The 20,667-nt window shown below is 32.2% G+C and overlaps 1 protein-coding gene across 4 annotated transcripts in view; it reads right to left on the reverse strand.

The window, feature by feature from the left end:
* Positions 1 to 20,667, reverse strand: part of NCAM2 (neural cell adhesion molecule 2) — a 506,280-nt gene that overhangs the window by 5,703 nt on the left and 479,910 nt on the right. For 3 of the 4 annotated variants that reach the window (XM_023227524.3, XM_026446624.2, XM_026446626.2), the window contains one exon: positions 3,041 to 3,160. In XM_023227524.3, coding sequence (XP_023083292.2) covers positions 3,041 to 3,160 — 120 coding nt within the window. Of the gene's footprint in view, positions 1 to 3,004; positions 3,161 to 20,667 lie in introns of all 4 variants that reach the window. The other variant, XM_026446625.2, reaches the window with a different exon arrangement.

The following is a 20,667-nucleotide window of genomic DNA, read 5'->3' on the forward strand; positions in this document are numbered from 1 at the left end:
ATAAAATAGATTTTTAAATGATCTAAAAGAGAGTAAAAACAATTACTTTGGCCTTTTAAAAATGTAATGTAGAATGATGAATGAAACAACATATTTGTAGATTTAGATGCAGCAAATTGTTCACTATAGGGTGGTTTAGATTTGGTAACTAGTTGTTGATATCAAAAATATAATTACATGTTATGGAAGGTAAAATGCCAAAACATTTTTAAATGTCAATGATATGATTTATTAGTACTACATTTTCTCCAGTGAAAACAATTAATAATTGTTGCCATATTCTGTTACATAAAATTCAGAAACCAGGCTGGGTGTGATGGCTCATGCTTGTAATTCTAGCAGTTTGGGAGGCTGAGGCAGGTGGATCACTTGAGGTCAGGAGTTCAAGACCAGCCTGGCCAACACGGTGAAACCAGGTATCTACTAAAATTACAAAAATCAGCCGGAACTCGCTTGAAGTGGGAGATGGAGATGGCAGTGAGCTGAGATCATGCCACTGCACTTCAGCATGGGCAACAGAGAGAGACTCCATCTCAAATAATAATGATAATAATAATAATAAGTAAAATAAAATACAAATTCAGAAACTGAGTGAATTAACTATATTCCTTGGAACTTAATGCAAATGAACATAGTTTAGGACTTGCTCACTTTTTAATATTTACTGTATATGTTTTCTTTTGCCTCTTTTCACTATTGTTTTTCTTGTCACTTTTATATCACTTTGCAACACAGATTTTGAGTTGTTTGCAATTGTAACTTGTGAAGCAATAACAACTTTATTTCTTCATATCAAGACAGTTTCACAAACCTTACTTCGATGTCAATGAATTGTGCTTTCTAGATTTTCCTAAAACTTGCAAATTCAATTGTTTACCATTGTGCACATGACATTTGGAGATGAGTTTTTCTCCCTTAACAACATACTTTTTCCACATCAAGAAAATTAAGTTAGAAATAGTATTCCAGGCTGGGCGCTGTGGCTCATGCTTGTAATCCCAGCACTTTGGGAGGCCAAGACGGGCAGATCACATGATGTCGGGAGTTTGAGACCAGCCTGACCAACATGGAGAAACCCCGTCTTTACTAAAAATACAAAATTAGCTTGGTGTGGCAGTGTGCGCCTGTAATCCCAGCTACTCGGGAGGCTGAGGCAGGAGAATAGCTTAAATCCAGGAGGCGGAGGTTGAGGTGAGCCGAGATCGCGCCATTGCATTCCAGCCTGGGCAACAAGAGTGAAAGTCGTCTCCAAAAGAAAGAAAGAAAAGAAAGAGAGAAAGAGAGAGAGAGAGGAAGAAAGAGAGTATTCCAAGTATTCCAACCCATCTCTGTGACTTTAGCCTTACCATTTTATAATGGAGCGAAAGTTACAACGCTAGTTCCTCTGGGATTTATTTGTAATTTATTTTATATTTTTGAATGAGAAGGGTTAAAACAGATTCTGCAGATCAAAGCTATCAGAACTAATCAAAGTAAGAAATAGGCAAAAACTAGTAATATCCATTGCTGGTAATGAAAAAAAAACATTGTGCCAATGAGAGCAGGCGGCTATTTTATATATGTTATAAATAGTGCAGTCTCAGTTATTCCTTTTTAGCATTCACAAGTACTGAAAATATTGACAATACAAGGTCACAGAAGCAATACGTCACCTCAAGCATCAAAATGTAGAGAAAAAGTTCTGATTAGAGTTCTGATAGTAAGTTAGCATAACACTTAATACAGTTCTTACTCATGAAATATATATTAAGTTTTTGATGACTTAAGTGCTTTCACCAAACTGATAGCTTGTTTCTGTGTATAGAATTTCTCACCACTTATGTTTAGGTAAAATATTTTTAAGATTACTGTTAATCATATTATTTTATATTGGTGATTTATTTTCTATAATGGAGACACAGAGTAGTTATTAAATTACCCTTTTTTTCCCAAAATATACCCCAGTCCAAGAGCATATTAACTAGTTTTCATTTACACCTCTTATTTCTAAAGTAGAGAATACAGAACCCACATCTAATACAGTTAATTTGAATTTAGATTATAATAATCTCTAAATGCAATCACTAAAATTGGCTCGAGGATTTATATTAAATTTTTTTTCTGTAGAGTAGTACTTTGTGTTTCTGTAAATATTAATTATTGCAGCCCGTTGTGGGCAGATAGAGGGAATTTATGAAAATAAGATCATTTTCTTCATCTGTGACCAGCTTTTGTCTGTGATTTAGGATGAGAAACCTAAATCAATTTACTCTGCAAGGAAATATTAGGTGTTATAAAAATAAATATTTATTCTGAAAAATAATAAAATTATAAAGTTATTTTGGTGCACAGTAAAGAAGTGCTTGATCACCATGGTTTCATTAGTATCACATACCTCCAATATAATAGTACTATTAACACTTTGTAATAATGTCTTTGATTTGAATTATTCTAATTGTCCTGTGCATGAATCTAGGCATATATTCATCTTTTCAGGTTTTGTTATCTACTATAGTTTTAATAGAGCTATTAGAGATACAAAATAAGTAATATCAAGAATGGAAACCAAGCATCATTTACTGCATAGACATTACAATGATAAATGCTTTAATATTATTTTCTCCTCTACACAAACATTATTTCTTTTTAAAATATCCTTGTGTATATTTCACTGACATTTATATTCAAAGCGATGACAAATTTCCTAACATGTCTTTATTTCAGTAAATATAATTATTTTATTTTGAAAGGGAAAAAAACACTATCTTAAAAAGACAGACTATTGTTGAAAATCTAAACTCTGTAAGATATCTTTTTATACTTTTGCATTAAATTATAGATATACGGTTTATCAGACTTTCTCTGACATTCATACACGTTTTCATGAAAAATATCTCAATAGAAAATGGATTTTAGATATTCACATGTACTTTCATCGAAAAAGTAAAAGCACTATTCTTTTACAAATAATTAATATTTAAATATGTAATACAACAATAATAATGTGTTATCATTTTGCCAGTACCCATGTGAATAGAAGTAAGCACTCCCAGCTACATACTCAGGTTCTGTTAGTGGTGTGGTTTCATTTGGCTCATTTACTGGGCTCCCATCTTCGTGATTAGTAATTCTTTCATCCTCTGTTCTCATCTCCACTATTGGTTCTTTTGATCCATCTTTCCTAGAAACATAAACAAAAACATCTCACCTGTTTAATGTAAAAAGGGATGCATTATGGAACAAACACAGTTTAAAACCACCAAATTCTACTTTCCTCCAAATAAATCCAACTTGGTTAATTTATGGAAACCACTGAGAAATGTTTTTCTGTTTAAATTTATCTCACCATATATTATTACTCAGAAAAAAAAGGAAGAAATTCCATTCTTTCTGGATATCTTTTTCTCATCAAAATTGTATCAACTATTTTGCAAAATTGGTACACATTTTAAATCCTATTGTACACTTTCTATTTGGAAAAAAATGAAAATATTTTGTTAATAAAATGTATAGCATCAAGTAGCTTTCTTTCCCCTCACTAGCCAAATGTTAAAATTTCAAACTATTTTAAAACATTTTTAAAATAATAAAAAAGAAACATTTAAAAATTTTAAAACATTTGAAATACTTTGGAAATGGTTGCTTTTATTTCAAAATTTAGAAGACGAAATTTGTGTGTGTTGTTTTCTTTTAAATATGTCTATCAATTTGTATGAAAGATTTTAACTGTAAAATGATTATGGACTTCTAACATATTCAAGTTTTTCAAGAAAATAGTTTAAATAAAGTAATCTTCGTAACATGCGTGCATACCTCTTCATTTATCACTTCATACTCCAATGTCATCTTTATCAAATTTCAAACATATATGACAGTGAATGTAATTTTTCATAATTGATGAAAAATAGAAAACAATACAAAGTTCCATGTCTCATAACTGAACAACAACCAAAAAAAGGATAACAAGGAAGTTATTTGGTGATGACAAGGAGTAAAGTGAGATAGAAGACTTGGGAATGAGGTACTCCTAATAAAGATTTAAATAGGTACAGAAAAAAAAAATCTAAGGAAGGGTTGGGGACTTTAATATGTATTCATTCAACAGTCTTCCTATAAATGTATACAGTAACACTATTTATAAACTGCCAAAAATTGTAACCAACTTGTCTTCCAATAAATGAATGGATAGTAGGCAATGGATAAATAAGCTGTGGACCATCAGTAAAACTGAAAATTACTCATAATAAAAAATAAATGAGCTACCTACCATGAAAATACACAGAAGAACTTTAAATGTAGTTACTAAGGCAATTAAGGCAGTCTGAAATGACTAAATACTTTATAATTCCAACTATATGACATTATGGAAATGACAAATCCATAATGACAATAATAAAGTCAGTAGTTGCCAGGGACTAGAGGAAGGGTGGCACATTTAGAACATTCAGGGCAGGGAAACTGTTATATTTCTTATCATAATGGTGGATATAGGACATTAAAAGTTGCTCTTAAGAAGCATGTAAACTAGGATTACACACACACAAAAGCAAGCAAACAACAAATCTACAATGATCCAAAGATTGAACAGACTCTACAAATGCTAAGACTTATATAGAAAAAAATACTAAGGATATAAAACAATTTTGATCAGATCACAGTTACATATTGTTGCTCTTATCTGAGTAGGTAGGTACCTCACATACACATGCATCATAATTTGAAGAATGGGTGTTGATAAGAATAGAAGAAAATCTAGAAGTGAACACACTTTTTAGCTCTGAAAATCAGATGTCTGTAAGAGCCAGTGATTAAGACACATTTAGCAACATTCTCTGATAACGGCCCCAAGTAAGTAAGATCTATAGAGTTAGTAAAGATGGATGAAGAGCCCACCACCATTGGATCTTAAGGTTGTTTTGTTTGTTTGTCTCTGTGTTAGTTTTTGTTATTCTTCAGTTGATTCTTTTAAAAAATTCTGCATGATACCAGTGTTTGTGATGACATACAGGATTATACTATTTGTGGAAAAGTGGCTACTGATGATTCTAAGCAAGAAAATGATTCATTTTCTTATATTAACAATTGGTACAAATATGTGATGAAATAAAGCATAATGCAGAAAGAAGAGAGAACTAGTGAGTTCTGATTTTAATTGTTTTCCTTACTAAAAATTAATGTGCAAATAAGTATCTTTAAATTAAAAATAATGAAATAAATATTACTGAAAGGAAATTAAATATTAACAAGAGAAAATAGTAGCCTTTACAATTCTTGTTTTTTTCAGCGATCTTTTTAATTTTAATTTTTCTTACATTAATTTTTTTCCAGAGACATTCTACACAGATATCACATATGAATGAAAATGCATATAGTTATTTTTACACAAATGGTGATATACTAACTGTATGCAGTTGAGGCTTTTGAATTAACACTGAGTATTAGCTATAATCTACAAAAGAACATTTAGAGTTGTCTCTTATTTTTTCATGCTGCATACTATGCTGTTATATGTATGTACCACCATATCTAACACTATGAAATACTACTCATTTGTAAAAAGAATGAGGAAGAGATTTATGTGCTGAAATGGAACATTGCAGCTGCATTTCTATGTGATATAAATTTGCTAAAATTTATATACATATATATGTATGTACATAGAAATATCTGTGTGTGTGAGTGTGTGTGTATCTAGGATATTATTTCTTTACAAACTATAGACCACATGGAAAATTATTGGGAAAGAAAGAAAAAAAAATTAATGCTTATGTATGAGGTGGCAAATAGGATCAGTATTAATTAAGGTCTTTGATTTCTATTTTTTACACTTGTTTGATTTTTGAGTGTTTACATAAAATTATATATAATTTTATTAAACTAAATATAAAATCACATATAGATACTGCTTTTGAAACTAAAATATTTGGTTACTTACAGAAATGCTAATATATGTTATGTTGTATTAACAGAGAGATAGAGATTTCACATTAAAACTGTAAATGTCTAAATGCAGTCTGTCCCTGTCAAATGGTATCCAGTCTATCATAAAAGGTTATATTACTATATTAAATATAAATTATATATGTTGGTACTGCTTTTGTAACTAAAATATTTAGCTACTTAAAGAAACACTAATACTATGTTATGTTTTATTAATATTAACACAGAGAGAGAGAGACACGGTTTCCACACATTAAAGACTGTAAATGTCCATGCACTCTGCCCCTGTCAGATGTCATCTGGTATATCATGAGAGGTGATATTATTGATTAATTAATAAGCACACCCTGCCAGAATGTAAGGATTTCATGCAATTAATTAATCATGAAAATAGCTTTGAGAATGATTAGTTTAGAAAAGGGAAGAAGAGTAAAAGGGTATACTGTGGCTACCTTAAAATACAAATATGGCTGTAAGGTTTTTAAAATATTGATGTATTCTATGTTTTATTTCAAAATGCATGATTTATAAAAAGTTTAACTCTACTATGTAGAATAACTTACTTGCAAAGAATTTTAACTTGAATGGAAGGATATGCAAAAATAATCCAAATAAAACACATCCCAAAACAAATTTAATATGGAAAATTTCATGTTCTTTATACCCGCATTGGACAGGAGGTATCATCATGTGAGTTAGTATTCTCTTTACTTTCTCAGATTTTCTGATTAATTGCTTGTGATGCAAGTTTGGGCCCACGTATACAGCTAAAATTGAGGAGCAGGTATTTATGTAATATTTCACTCACAATAACCACCAGATACTACTGTCATGATACCTTTGTAAGGGGGAATGAATGAAAAGGAGATTAGGACTGAACATCCAATAAGACCTCATTCATCTATGTTTTTATGAATCAACCATGATATTTTCATTTTACATATTATGGAAGGGATGAAAATGATTCAAATATGCCAATTAGACAACAGCAAAATTTCACTCGTTTTTTATAATCTGTGTGCCATTTGTTTCCCAGGGATTATAATAACTTGCTGAAGTATATAACTTCTTTTCTGAAATATTTGAAATTATATAATTAGATATTTTATAGATTTTATTCCGTATATTCACTTTTCCCCAACATCCTTGATTCTTCTTGTTTCTTCCTTATTATTTAGATTAGTGTAATTCAGTATAATAGCCAGTCTTTTGAGGTGATAAATGTGTGGCTGTGATGGAGTAATGATAAATATTTCTAGACACACGTGTATATGTCTACTAGAAGGTAAACCTTGTTTATTAATGTTTATCTTTTTCTTTTCGTCTTTCTACTTTCCCATGTACATGTATTCATTATTACAAACTATTAACCATATACATTGTAATTTTTTAACATGAGGAAAAGAATCTGCTATGATGCCCAGCAATTATAAATTACAAAGAATAATTTTTGAATTCCATTTGCATAGACTTTATTTAGACCAGTTTTAATTTCATAGCAAAATTGAGAGGGAGATACAGAGATTTCCCATATATCCCCTGCTCTCACACATGCATAGCCTCCCCGATTAGCAACATCTCCCACCAGAGTGGTGCACTTGTTACAATCATGAACCTACATTGACACATCATTACCCCACATTTATACTTTATATTAAGGTTCACTCTTGGGGTTGTACATTCTATGTGTTTGAAAATGTTTATAATGACATTTTCCCACAATTATTTTATCAACCACTGATCTTTTCAGTGTCTTTTGTTTTTCTCAAAGCAAAACTATATTTGTCATATAGTTGGAATTATAAAGTAGGTAGTCTTTTAAAATTGGCTTATTTCACTTAGTAATAATTATCTAAGTTTCCTCCATGTTTCTTCATGGCTTGCTATCTTTTTCCTTTTTAGTGCTGAATAATGTCGCATCGTTGGGATCTACCACAGTTTATTCATTCACCTACTGAAGGATGTCTTAATTGCTTCTAAGTTTTGACAGTTACAAAACAAGCTTCTGAAAACATCAGTGTTCAGGTTTTGGTGTAGACATACACTTTCAACTTCTTTGAGTAAATATTATGGAGCTCAAATAACAAATTTTAAGGTAGAAGTATATTTATTTTCTTGAGAAGCTGCTAAATTGTCTTCCAAAGTGATTGTATCACTGCATTTCCATCAGCAATGAATGAGATGTCCTGTTGCTTCACATCTAGCATTTGATGTTGTCAGTGTTCTAGATGCTGACCATTTCAATAGGCTTGCAGTGGTACAGTAGCTCATTTTAATTTTCATTTCCCTGGTTCATAGGATTTGAAATATCTTTTCATAGGCTTATTTACTATTTGTATATCTTCTTTAATTAGGTGTGTATTAAGTATTTTGGCCCACTTTCTAATTGGGCTCTTCTTTTTATTATATAGAGTTTAAGAATTATTTGTATATTTCATATAATAGTCTTTTGTCAGATATATTTTTTGCAAATATTTCCTCCCATTCTGTGATTTGTCTTTTCATTCACTTAACAGTGTCTTTTGCAGAGCATAAATTTTTAATTTTATAGAAGTCCAGCTTATCATGAGGTCAGGAGTTTGAGACCATCCTGGCTAACATGGTGAATCCCCATCTCCACTAAAAATACAAAAAATGAGCCAGGCATGGTAGCACACAGCTGTAATTCCAGCTACTCAGGAGGCTGAGGCAGGGGAATCACTTGAACCCAGGAGGTGGAGGTTGCAGTGAGCCAAGATCAGGCCACTGCACTCCAGCCTGGACCACAGAGCAAGACTCCATCTCAAAAAACAAACAAACAAACAAAAACAAAAACAAACAAACAAAAACACCTTTCTTTCATGGATTGTGCTTTTGGTGTTGAATCCAAAACTTCACTACCAAAACCAAGGTCATCTAGATTATCTGCCATGTTTTCTTCTAGTAGTTTTATAATTTTTTGATTTACATATAGGCCGACATTACATTTTGAGTTAATTTTTATGAAGGGCATAATGTCTGTGACTAGATATATATTTTTTCTTATGGATTACAGTTGTTCCAGTACCATTTGTTGAAAATATCATCTTTTCACCATAGTACTGCCTTAACTATGTGTGATATGTCAGTTCACTTAAGTATATTTATGTGGGTCTATTTCTGGGGTTTTTATTTGGTTCCATTAATTTATTTGTTTATTCTTCGGCCAACATCACATTGTCTTGTTTACTGTAGCTTATAGTAAGTGTTGAAGTTAGATAGTGTCAGTCCTACAAATTTATACTTTCAATATTACTTTGGTTATTCTGGGTCTTTTGCCTCTCTATGTAATAAACTTTAGAATCAATTTGTCAATATTCACATAGTAACTTGTGATTTATAAGGGATTACATTTACTCTACAGATCAAGTTGGGAAGAGCTGACATCTTGTCCACATTGAGTCTTTCTATCCATGAACATGAAATAACTCTCCATTCATTTTATTCTTTTATTTTCTATCATCAGTTACATAGTTTTCTTTATATAGATCTTGTACATATTTTATTAGATATATGCCTGAATATTTAATTTTGTGAGGTGCTAATGAAAAGAATAATTTTGTTTTTAACTTCAAATTTCACTTGTTTATTGCTGGTATATTTTTGATTTTTGCATATTAATTGATTTTTACATATTAATCTTTTATCCTGCAACCTTGCTGTAATCATTGATTACACCCAGGTGTTTTTTCAGACTTTTTTCATAGACTATCATGTCATCTGCAAACAAAGAGAGTTTTATTTCTTCCTTCCCAATGAATATGCCTTTTTGTAAATGGTGTTTTCATTTATGGTTAGAAATATATTGGCCTGTAGTTTTCTTGTCATCTTTCTGTCTGTTTTTAGCATTTCAGTAATGCTGGCTTCATAGAATGAGAAAGTAATCTCTCTATTTCTATCTTTTGAAATAGAATGTAGATAATTGATATAATTTAATGTTTAAACGTTTGGTAGAATTCACCACTGAACCTGTCTGGACTTGGTGCTTTCTGTGTGGGGAGACTACTAATTATTAATTCAGTTTGTTTCAATTGAGCATTTTATGTCATTTAATTTTCTTTCCTTAGTATATCAGTTATACTTTTTAAAACTTGCTTATTTGTTGTTCAAGAATTTTCAATATAAATTTACAATGAACTGAATGAAGTCAATTTTCAAATAACACTGTACTGTTTCATGGGTAGCAGGAGTTCCTCATGATAAGATATTTCTAAGTCTTTGCTCTCATCCCTTATATCATTGTTACCATTCATTTATCCTATACACAGTATATATACATAATATAATAAAATACATTGTTTCCATTATTTTCAATAATCTTATGAGTAAGAATAAGAAAAGTAAACGTTTTTAATTTACCTTTGCTTAGTCTTTCCCTGATGCTCTTCCTTTCTTTAAACATATATTAGGGAAAGGACAGCCTCTTCAATAAACTGTGTTGGGCAAACTTGATAGATATCCATACGCAAAAGCATAAAACCAGATCCCTATCTCTCACCATATACAAAGATCAAATCAAAATTGCTTAAAGACTCAAGCCTAAGATCTGAACCCGTGAAACTACTAGAGGAAAAAGTTGGGGAAATTTTTCAGGACATTGGTCTGGGCAAATATTTATTGAGTAAGACGTAAAGAGCACAGGCAACCAAAACAAAAAATGGACAGATGGGATCACATCAAGCTTAAAAGGTTTTGAACAGCAATGGAAACAATCAGTAAAGTGAACAGACAACTTACAGAATAGGAGAAAATATTTGCAAACTATTCAATTAACAAGGAATTAATAACCAGGACATATTAAGGAAGTCAATTCAATAGCAAAACAACAACAAGAAATAACAACAGCAAAACATAAAACAAACAAGTCCAGTTGAAAAATGATCAAATGATTTGGAGATCTGAGTTTCTAGTTTAAAGCATTTTTCTACTCTGAAGAACTTGTTCAGGGCCAGGCACAGTGGCTCACACCTGAAATCCCAGCACTTTGGGAGACCAAGGTGGGTGGAGGTCAGGAGTTTAAGACCAGCCTGGCCAACGCGGCGAAACCCAGCCTCTACTAAAAATACAAAAATTAGCCGGGCATGGTATCGCATGCCTGCAATCCCAGCTCCTCAGGAGTCTGAGGCGGGAGAATTGCTTGAATCTCGGAAGGGAAAGGTGGCAGTGAGCGGAGATCACGCCACTGCACTCCAGACCAGGCAACAGAGTAAAATTCTGTCTCAAAAAAAAAAAAAAAAGAACTTGTTCAAACATTTCTTGCAAGTCAGATCCATTGGCAAAAAATGCCCTCTATTTTTGTTCGTCTGAGAAAGGATATTCTTTCTGCTGCATATATGAAGGATAATTTCGCATTTCACAGAGTCAGAATTCTAAACTACTGGGGTTTTCTCTCTCAACACTAAAAATACTTCACTCTTTTCTTGTTTGTATGACTTCTGCAGAAACATCAGATGTAAAACTTATTTTTCCTCCATCAGTAAGGGTGTTTTTACCTCTGGCTCTGTTGCTCCTTTCAGTATTCTATATAGATAAGGAATATATATAAATATATTATTCATTTATATATAGTCACATTATATATAGTATTCATTCATATATATTCATATTCATATAGTATTCATTCATATATTCATATATAAATGTAGTATTCATTCATATAAATTCATATTCTTATATAGAGTATTCATATATATTCATATTCATATATAAATATAGTATTCATTCATATATATTCATATTCATAATAAATATTCATATATACTTATTCATATATATCGATATTCATATATAAAATATATAAATACACTATTCATTCATATATATGAACATGAATAATATAGTTATATGTATACTTATATGTGGATATATATATGTTAATTTTCTGCAGTTTGAATATGACATATATATGTGGGCTTTTTTTTTACATGTTTGAATTTACACATTTGAATTTCCTGGATCTATGATATGGTGCCTGACATTAATTTGGTGAAATTCTGTCATTATTGCTTCAACTCTTTCTTCTGTTTATGTCTCCCTGTCTTCGTTTTTTAATATTACCAATATGCATATATTATAGCTTCTGTATTAACTCCATGGTTCTTGGATATTATGTTCTGGTTCTTTTGTTTGTTTATTTGTTTGTTTGAGTCTTTTTTTTTTTTTTTATTTCCTTTTGCCTTTCCATTTTGGCACTTTCTGCTGAGATATCTTCAAGCTCAGAGATTCTTTCTTCAGCTCTTTCTATTCTAACAAACCTATCAAAGACATTCCTCTTTTCTAGAATCTTCATCTCTGTGCTTGCATACATTGCACATCTGTTATTGCTTATTGTCTACCTTGTCTGTTAGAGTTCTTAGCATGTTAATCATTTATATTTTAAATTCCTAGTCTGATAATTCCAACATTGCCATCATATCTAAATCTGGTCTAATGCTGCCTCTCTTTTCAAACTGTGTTTTTTGCTGTTTAGTACTCCTTGTAATTTTTTTCCTGACAGCTGGACATAACTGAGTAGAGGTAAATGTTATCAATAGTCCTTTAGTAATATGGAGGTAATGTGTAGGGCAGAAGAAGAGTCTATCATCCCATGATTAGGTCTCAGTCCTTTAGTGAGTATGTGATTCTGGCTGTAAACTTCATAAGCATTTCTCAGATCCTCCCACAACCTTGGTGGGACAGAATGACCAGAGTGGGCTGGAGCTGGGGATTTCCAGGGGGAAACCTAGAGCTGGATGCTGTTGGTTATTTCCATTCTCCAGGTCAGTTAGGCTCTGTTAAAAACTCCACGTTAGGCTCTGGTTAAAAAGTTTCTCCTGAGAGTAGACTTTGTTAAGAACAGAACACTCTGGTATATTTTAATGCGTTACTTCCCCCTTCCTTTTTCAGAAACACAAGGAGCTATTTCTCCAATATTCATTGTAGGAACTTGGTTAAGCTCATGAAGGTAAAATCCCCAGAAGCATAGGACCTCCTATGACTAAGTTGTCCTGGAGTTTTCAACTCACAGACTTGTCCACATTGAGCCTCAATCAATTCATCAATAACATTTTACATTTTTTTCCTATTCCAGAACTGGTTCTCATAGACGTTTCTGCTGATAGGTTTCTGCTCTGATAAGTTGTGATTTTCTGTATCTGCCCTTCTGTCTGTTAAATTTTCAGTACGGTAGTTTGCAGTAACACCACATTTTTCTTATGACTCTAAGAAGAATTGTTTATTTCAGTTTGTTTAGCTTTCAGTTTGTTAGGAGAGAGTGGCAACTTTTCATCTCCTTGCATGCTGGGCTGAAAACTGGGAGTATTGTTTTGGTTTGTTTTGTTTTTCAGTGTTATTCAGAAAATACAATTGATATTTCATATATATTTCTTCAGTTTTTGTATCAAATCCTACTTTTTCTTATAACAAAGCCTTTTATGCAATCCATTACCTCTGCCTGAAGAACCATTTTCCACACACCCCACCACATACACAATTCAGCTAGTTAATTCCTACTCTTCCTTATGCTTTAGTTCTTTCACAAGTTGCTTAGATAAATATGAGTAGGTAAATTACTTATTTTTACATAACATTTATAAAAAATTATTTATTTATCATTTGATTTTTTAAAACTAAAATGTGTTTCCTGCCAGAATAAAAGTTTCCTGACAGAAAGGAATGAGTCTGCTTTTTCACAAGTTATAGTCACAGAAGTTAGAATTGTCTCTTGTTATATAGACGTCCAATAAATATTTTTAATATTAATGCTTAGTAAATTATGCTTGAGTAAATAACAGTAAAAATATAATTTGTTAAAAATGTATTGTTGGGCCGGGCGCGGTGGCTCAAGCCTGTAATCCCAGCACTTTGGGAGGCCGAGACGGGTGGATCACGAGGTCAGGAGATCGAGACCATCCTGGCCTACACGGTGAAACCCCGTCTCTATTAAAAAATACAAAAAACTAGCCGGGCGAGATGGCGGGCGCCTGTAGTCCCAGCTACTCGGGAGGCTGAGGCAGGAGAATGGCGTAAACCCGGGAGGCGGAGCTTGCAGTGAGCCGAGATCGCGCCACTGCACTTCAGCCTGGGCGAAAGAGCGAGACTCCGTCTCAAAAACAAAAACAAAAAAAATGTATTGTTAGTCATTCTGATAAGAAAACTTTGAGAATGCAAGGTATGTAGTAATTTAAATTAATAAGAACCAAATTAAAATTAAAATAGAACTTTACATGAATACTATCCTCCAGGACATTGATCTTAATTTATTTTTTCTCTGCTGTGAGATGCTCTTAAAACAAAAATGCTCTAGGTGTAATTAATGTGGTTTTAGTAAATTGTCATAGTCATAAGTTTTGAAAATATGAAAGAGCTAGTCTCAGAATGCTTGGGATCATGTTTAGAAGCTAGTATAAATCTGAACAGTCAAATCAATTATATCCTACTTCTCATTAAGATTTTATATCTTTTTCCAACTTGAACACTACATTTTTTAAGAGTTGAAAGCTATTTTCCCAAGGCAGAAGAAATTTATGTAAAAATTGTGTGATCAATAATATGTGTGGAATTAACCACATATTTTCATTTACCCAATTCCTTAAGGTTAATTAAACTCAGCAGGATTTAAAAACAGAGGTGTTGGTGGACAAATTAACAAATAGTAGGGTTATATAAAAATAAACAGCACAACTGCATACATCTGGCTATTTGCACAGTCAAACAAAGGCATGAAGGTACATTTTTATTTCTCTCTTTCCCTAACCCAAATATGACATCAATCAGGTAGTTGACACTACCTCAACTATGTCTGTAATATACCCACTCTTACGTAAGTATAATACCACTGCCTTGGGCCAAAAACAAAACAAAACCACCAAACAAACAAACAAAAACAACATTTTTCATCTGGATTACTTCAAGCTCCTCTTACCTGGTCTCCCTGATTTTAAATCATTCCCCTAAATCTACCAGGCCCAATAACACATTCCTCATACAATAGCAAAAGTCATATTCTTAAAACTCTTCTAATAGTTTTCTATTTCAAATAAAATTCAGATCCTTTTCTTTGATGCAAGAAGATGGAATAATAATTTGGCCCCTAGATAGTTTCTTAATCTGATATTTATACCAGTTTCTCTTTCTTTGACTCTCACCACTAAGCTTCATTTGCCCTTGAACATAGCAAGCTTATTCCCATGTTAGAATCTTTACATTAACTGTTTTACATCTGCCTGGAATGTTCTGTCACTTGATTGTTATATTACTGACTCCTTATTACCCAACCTTAGGCTTAATGTCACCTCCCTGAGAGGTGTTTATGACACAGTATCAAATAACAACTTAACATCCTGCCTTTCATTTGTTTACTGTTTATCACTACTGGACATTTCATTTTTAGCTAACACTTATGAACTTTCATCTTCCACAACAACTTGAACTCCATGTGAACAAAATTATTGTTTGCTTTGCTTACTAATTTGTTCCCAAGTTCTATAAAAGTGCTTATAACCTGGTGTTTATTCCATAAATATTTGCTCAGTGGATGAGCAAAAGAGAAGACTTACAAAATTTAATTTATATCTCTATCTCTACCTTTATATATAACATATATATAGTATATGTAATGATGTTACTATATGTAATATTTATTCAATGTGTTTTATCATGTGCCTCTATTTAAATAAAACTAAAACTAACTTTTGTGATCTGTTCATTTAGTAAGATAATGTAAAAATACAGACAATTATTAGTAAGCATAAAAGGTACTGATGAAGAAAGCAGAAGATATTGGAAATGAATTGATTCCACTGTATTTACCATGTCTCTTATTTGTATCTTGTTTAGTGTGCAGTAGAGGCTAATTTATGTTAGTTCTTTAGTTTATTCCATCTCTAATAAATATGCAGTTTGCATTTTGTTTGAGAACAACTGAATCTAATTTTTGAACTGAAATATACTAATTACCATCTCATGAAGTAAAAATATCCCTTACAGAATATATATAACAAATGGTCATAGACAAACAATTTAATAAAATTGAAATAGGCTTGGTGATGTAAAAAAAAAATGTAGCTATGAAGAATTGATTCTCCTGTATTTCTAATCCTGATGCATAATTATTATTAAATCAGGCATTGTAAGGGTAATTTTATATATATTGCATATATTTTACATATATTGCATTTACTTATGTCACACAACATGTGGAGCAGAAATGCAAATGCGAATTTATGGGTAAAGAAACTAACGTTCACAAGTCAGAATGACTTGTCCAAGTGTACTAGGATTCAAGCTCATTTATTTTTCCACTGGTTCTTGGAATCTTTTCACAGCTACTTAAAAATAGGTTGAAAATGGTACTCCCTTACAATGTGAGAAAGTTTTATTTTATTTTATTTTTATTTTTTCTTGAGATGGAGTCTCGCTCTATAGCCCAGGCTGGAGTGCAGTGGCGCCATCTTGTTTCACTGCGATGCTGACTGGCAGGTTCAAGCGATCTCCTGTCTCAGTCTCTAGCAGCTGGAATTACAGGTACGCGCCACCACGCCATGCTAATTTTTGTAGTTTTAGTAAAGACAGGGTTTAGCTATGTAGGCCAGGCTGGTCTTGAACTCCTGACCTCAGGTGATCCACCCACCTCGGCCTCCCAAAGTGCTGGGATTTCAAGCGTGAGCCACCGCGCCTGGCCGTGTTAAAGTTTTAAGTCAGTACTTACTGAGGGAAAACTGACCAGACTCGAATTAGGTTTTAAAAACAATGTATCACAAGAACACAGAGCTTTCTAACCCTCTAGTTCCTTGCAGACTATCTACAGAATAGAAGGAAGAAACTAGTGTTTTCTTATATGTGACAGAAAAAGACCATTTTGTGCAATGTTAATGTTAATATGAACAAATGCCCATAACCACGGAGCTTATACTTTGTTCAGAATGGCTTATTTAAAACAATGCTAAGAAATTAATCCAAAAATATGTAATAAAGGATATAAGAATATGACAAATGGAATGAAACAGGAGTACACAGATGAAACAGGGTTTTAGCCAAGTTAATGAAATAGAAAATCTTTATTGAGCTAGAAGCATTTGAAATGGAATTGAAGTGGAACTGGAAATATACTTACTCCATTGACAGACATGGGGACCACAGAAACAGAAAATGATTTGGGAGTCATCATTCTAAGTTAGATTTCAGTCATTTTGAATTACTGCCATTTTGTTTAGAAATAGACACACACAGGCATCCTGATGCCCACGAGAATGATAAGGACCAGACATAGATATTTATTTGGTATTCATACATGTAGAGGTGATATTTGGAGTTACAGGATAAATTATACATAAAGAAAGAGAGCTGAGGAGGAAACACAGAGAATTAAGATGATACAGGGTCTTGGAAGTGGATGGTAGAATGTCAGTAAGGGAACATGTCAACAATATCACATTCTCCAAGATGGTTTGAGAATTTGAAAACTGAAGTAAGACATGAGATTTGATCAACATAAAATCTCTCAACTGAAAAGAGCAGCTTTAGTGAAGCATAAGCCAAAAATAGAAGAGATTGAGCAATGAGGGAGGAAGTTGAAAGTGGAAAAAAAAATACAGATGGTTGACTGTTCTAGATTTTCTCAATAGAAAGAGCCAGATTTGAAAAGAGAGAAAAAACACCAGTATACAAAATAAAATGTGACATTACAGGAACATTTAAAAGTGAAGTTTCTTGAATTTTAGGTACATAGAAGTTCAGGAGAATTTTAATATTTAAAAAGTAGATTAAAAGCCTTTGTTTTTTAATTTTGAAAAATAAATCTCAGTTGGCATATGGGGTTTCATTATAAGAAAAGTAATGATTACTTCTGCCTTAGAATTGAAAAAAAATTTCTTTTATAATTAGATTATTAAAATATTTGCCAAACTAATAATTATTTGCCAAACTAATTTTTAGTTTATATTTTAAATAAAATATATTATTTGCCAAACTAATTTTTATCTCATTGATCTCCCCATTTGTTAGCATTGATGTTATGAAATGCTTGTGCAAGGTTTTGTTCTTATTTCTCAGAGACTGTAGACCTTACTCTCCTTTTCTGAGTAATCCAAACTTTTCTGTAAGAAGCCAGACACTAAAGAGTACAAACTGTAGATGTGGTTCTTTGGGGAGTAATTGCAAGGGTGGGATGCCTTTTGTTCCTTTTGTTTTCTAAAATTGTGCTTTGGTCATTTCTACATCCATTCTATACATGAACATATAGTATGCTTCCGGCTCCCTCAAACTCCTGAGATCTTATCAACTGTAGAGTTATTTACTGAACAGTTCATAATTGGAGTGAAATAATTGTAGATTTGTAAAGGAAGTTTAAAATCACATGGCCCATGGTTTCATTTTTACAGGCAAGAAAAAAAAAAAAAAAAACTCTAAAATGGATGTCTTCTTCAGTTATAAATGATAAAATGTAATAAGAGGATTTCAAACACCTAAACCCATCAGTTAATTCTAGCTAAGTCTGGTCATTATTCAGTACTTTACACGAGTTTAAGCTGCCATTATTTATAGTGCCTTATCAGTATTCTTTACTGTTCATGGTCATACCCAGAGTGAGTGTCCATAATACCTTGCATTTGAATTATGGTATTACAGGTAGTAAATTAAATTTTCCACTGAATTAATTCTATCAAAATTACTTTATTCAATGAAATGAGAATTGGGAAAAGTCAGCAATTTTTCAAACTTAAAAAGTAAATTAGAGAAAATATCTTAAATTAGGAAAGCAATTTGCTTTGTTTCTAGCAAAACTAAAAATAATTCTGTTTAAAATTTAGAGAATATCTTGATGATTTCACTATGTTTCATGGGTATACGTATTTTAAGACAAGTGGTCATAGAGAGAAATATTTTTTAAAATTTTATTGTCTAGTTATAATGTATTCTAATGAATAACTCTTTACTGAAGTAAGGGAATTGGTCCTAAGGTTACTGCACTCATTTTCTGCATAAGTCAAGCTGTGTCATGACCCTGATAAACAGCCCTCTTTGGATTTGTGCAGATATGCAGCAACCTAAAAGGACTGCATGTGAAAGAATGAGGTACTTTTAAAATTTCACTTCATAAGTAAATCTAGATTCTTTAAAAAGCTCACACAAGTTATTACTGATTTGTTGTTTAAAATAGTTTATCTTGCAAATATATTAATTCTCTTTCAATGAATCTACAAAATTAATACAATCCCTGTAAAAATTGTAGCATTTTTAAAATTTGGAATTGCAAGTCGGTTTAAATGGACATGTGAATCAAGACTAGCAAAACAATCTTGAAGAACAACAAACTTGGAGAACTTATTCTATCAGTTAGAAAACAACTATGGCAAAGATTTAGAGATTAATAAAGTCTGGTATTGGTGAAAGGATAGAGAAGGTTGAAAATGGAATAGAGTAAGAACAGAAACAGGCCTATTTGAATCCTGCCGTTTGAGATGTCACAACCATGGCAGTGCTATTAGTGAGAAAAGAATGACATTTTCAATTACTGGTGCTATTTTCTAAACATAGTGTAAAAAATACTAACTGAAAAGTGTGTGGAGTCCTAACTCAGGTATATTGTATGTCTAAAGGTAAAATGTGAAATGATAAAGATTTACTGGAAAATTTAGAGGGCCTTAGTGACCTCAGGATAGGCAAATATTTTAAAAATAAGATAAAAAAGAGACAAATTAAAATATTGAACTACATTAGGATCAGGCACTTCTGTTCACCAGGGAAAACATTTTTTTTTTTTGTTTTTGTTTCTTAAGACAAAGTTTTGCTCTTGCTGCCCATCCAGGAATGCAGTGGCTCACTGCAATCTCCACTTCCCAGGTTCAAGTGATTCTCCTGCCTCAGCCTCCTGAGTAGCTGGGATTATAGGCACCCACCACCATGCCTAGCTAATTTTTGTATTTTTAGTAGAGACGGGGTTTCGCCATGTTGTCCAGGCTGGTCTCGAACTCCTGACCTCAGGTCATCCACTCGCCTCAGCCTCCCCAGAGACAACATTTTGCCGGTTAAAAGAATCCACAAAATAAGAAAAGAAGTTATATGTAAAATTATATTTCATATGCAAATATTTTATTATATATATAATTTTCATTATACCATAAAGGTTTATCTATACTCATAATAAATTGTATATACATAATTTATATGTATAGCCCAGGTTGTGTACGTAGAGCATGTTGCATAAAAGAACACATCTACATATCAGTAAGGAAAAGAAAGACAACCTAATAGAAAATGACTAAAATGCTTAAATAAGGACTGTAAAAATAGACAAAGTCATTATAAAATGATAAAGGCATTGGTGTAAAAATAGACAAATAAGGTCATTGTAAAATGATAAAGGGGTTAATTAATCAAGGGAATATAGCAATTATAAACATGTATGCGCCCCACATTGGAAAACCCTGATATATAGTGTGAATAGTATTTGACCTAGAGAGAAAGATCCTAACAAAATCGTAGCTGGGAACCTCAAAACCCATCTTTCAGCATTGGACAAGACATCCAGGCAGAAAATCAACAGAGAAATATAAGTCATAAAATATACTATAGACCAAATGGACCTAATAAACATTTAAAGAACATTTTATCCATGTTTTTAAGAATACACTTTCTTCTCCTCAGCACATGAAACATTCTCAAGGATAGATCATATGTCAGGCCACAAAATAATTCTTGAAAAATTCCAAAAAATTGTAATCATGTCAAGCATATTTTCTGACAACAGAA

Source organism: Piliocolobus tephrosceles, chromosome 19 (genome assembly GCF_002776525.5).
Source record: "Piliocolobus tephrosceles isolate RC106 chromosome 19, ASM277652v3, whole genome shotgun sequence".
NCBI lineage: Eukaryota > Metazoa > Chordata > Mammalia > Primates > Cercopithecidae > Piliocolobus > Piliocolobus tephrosceles.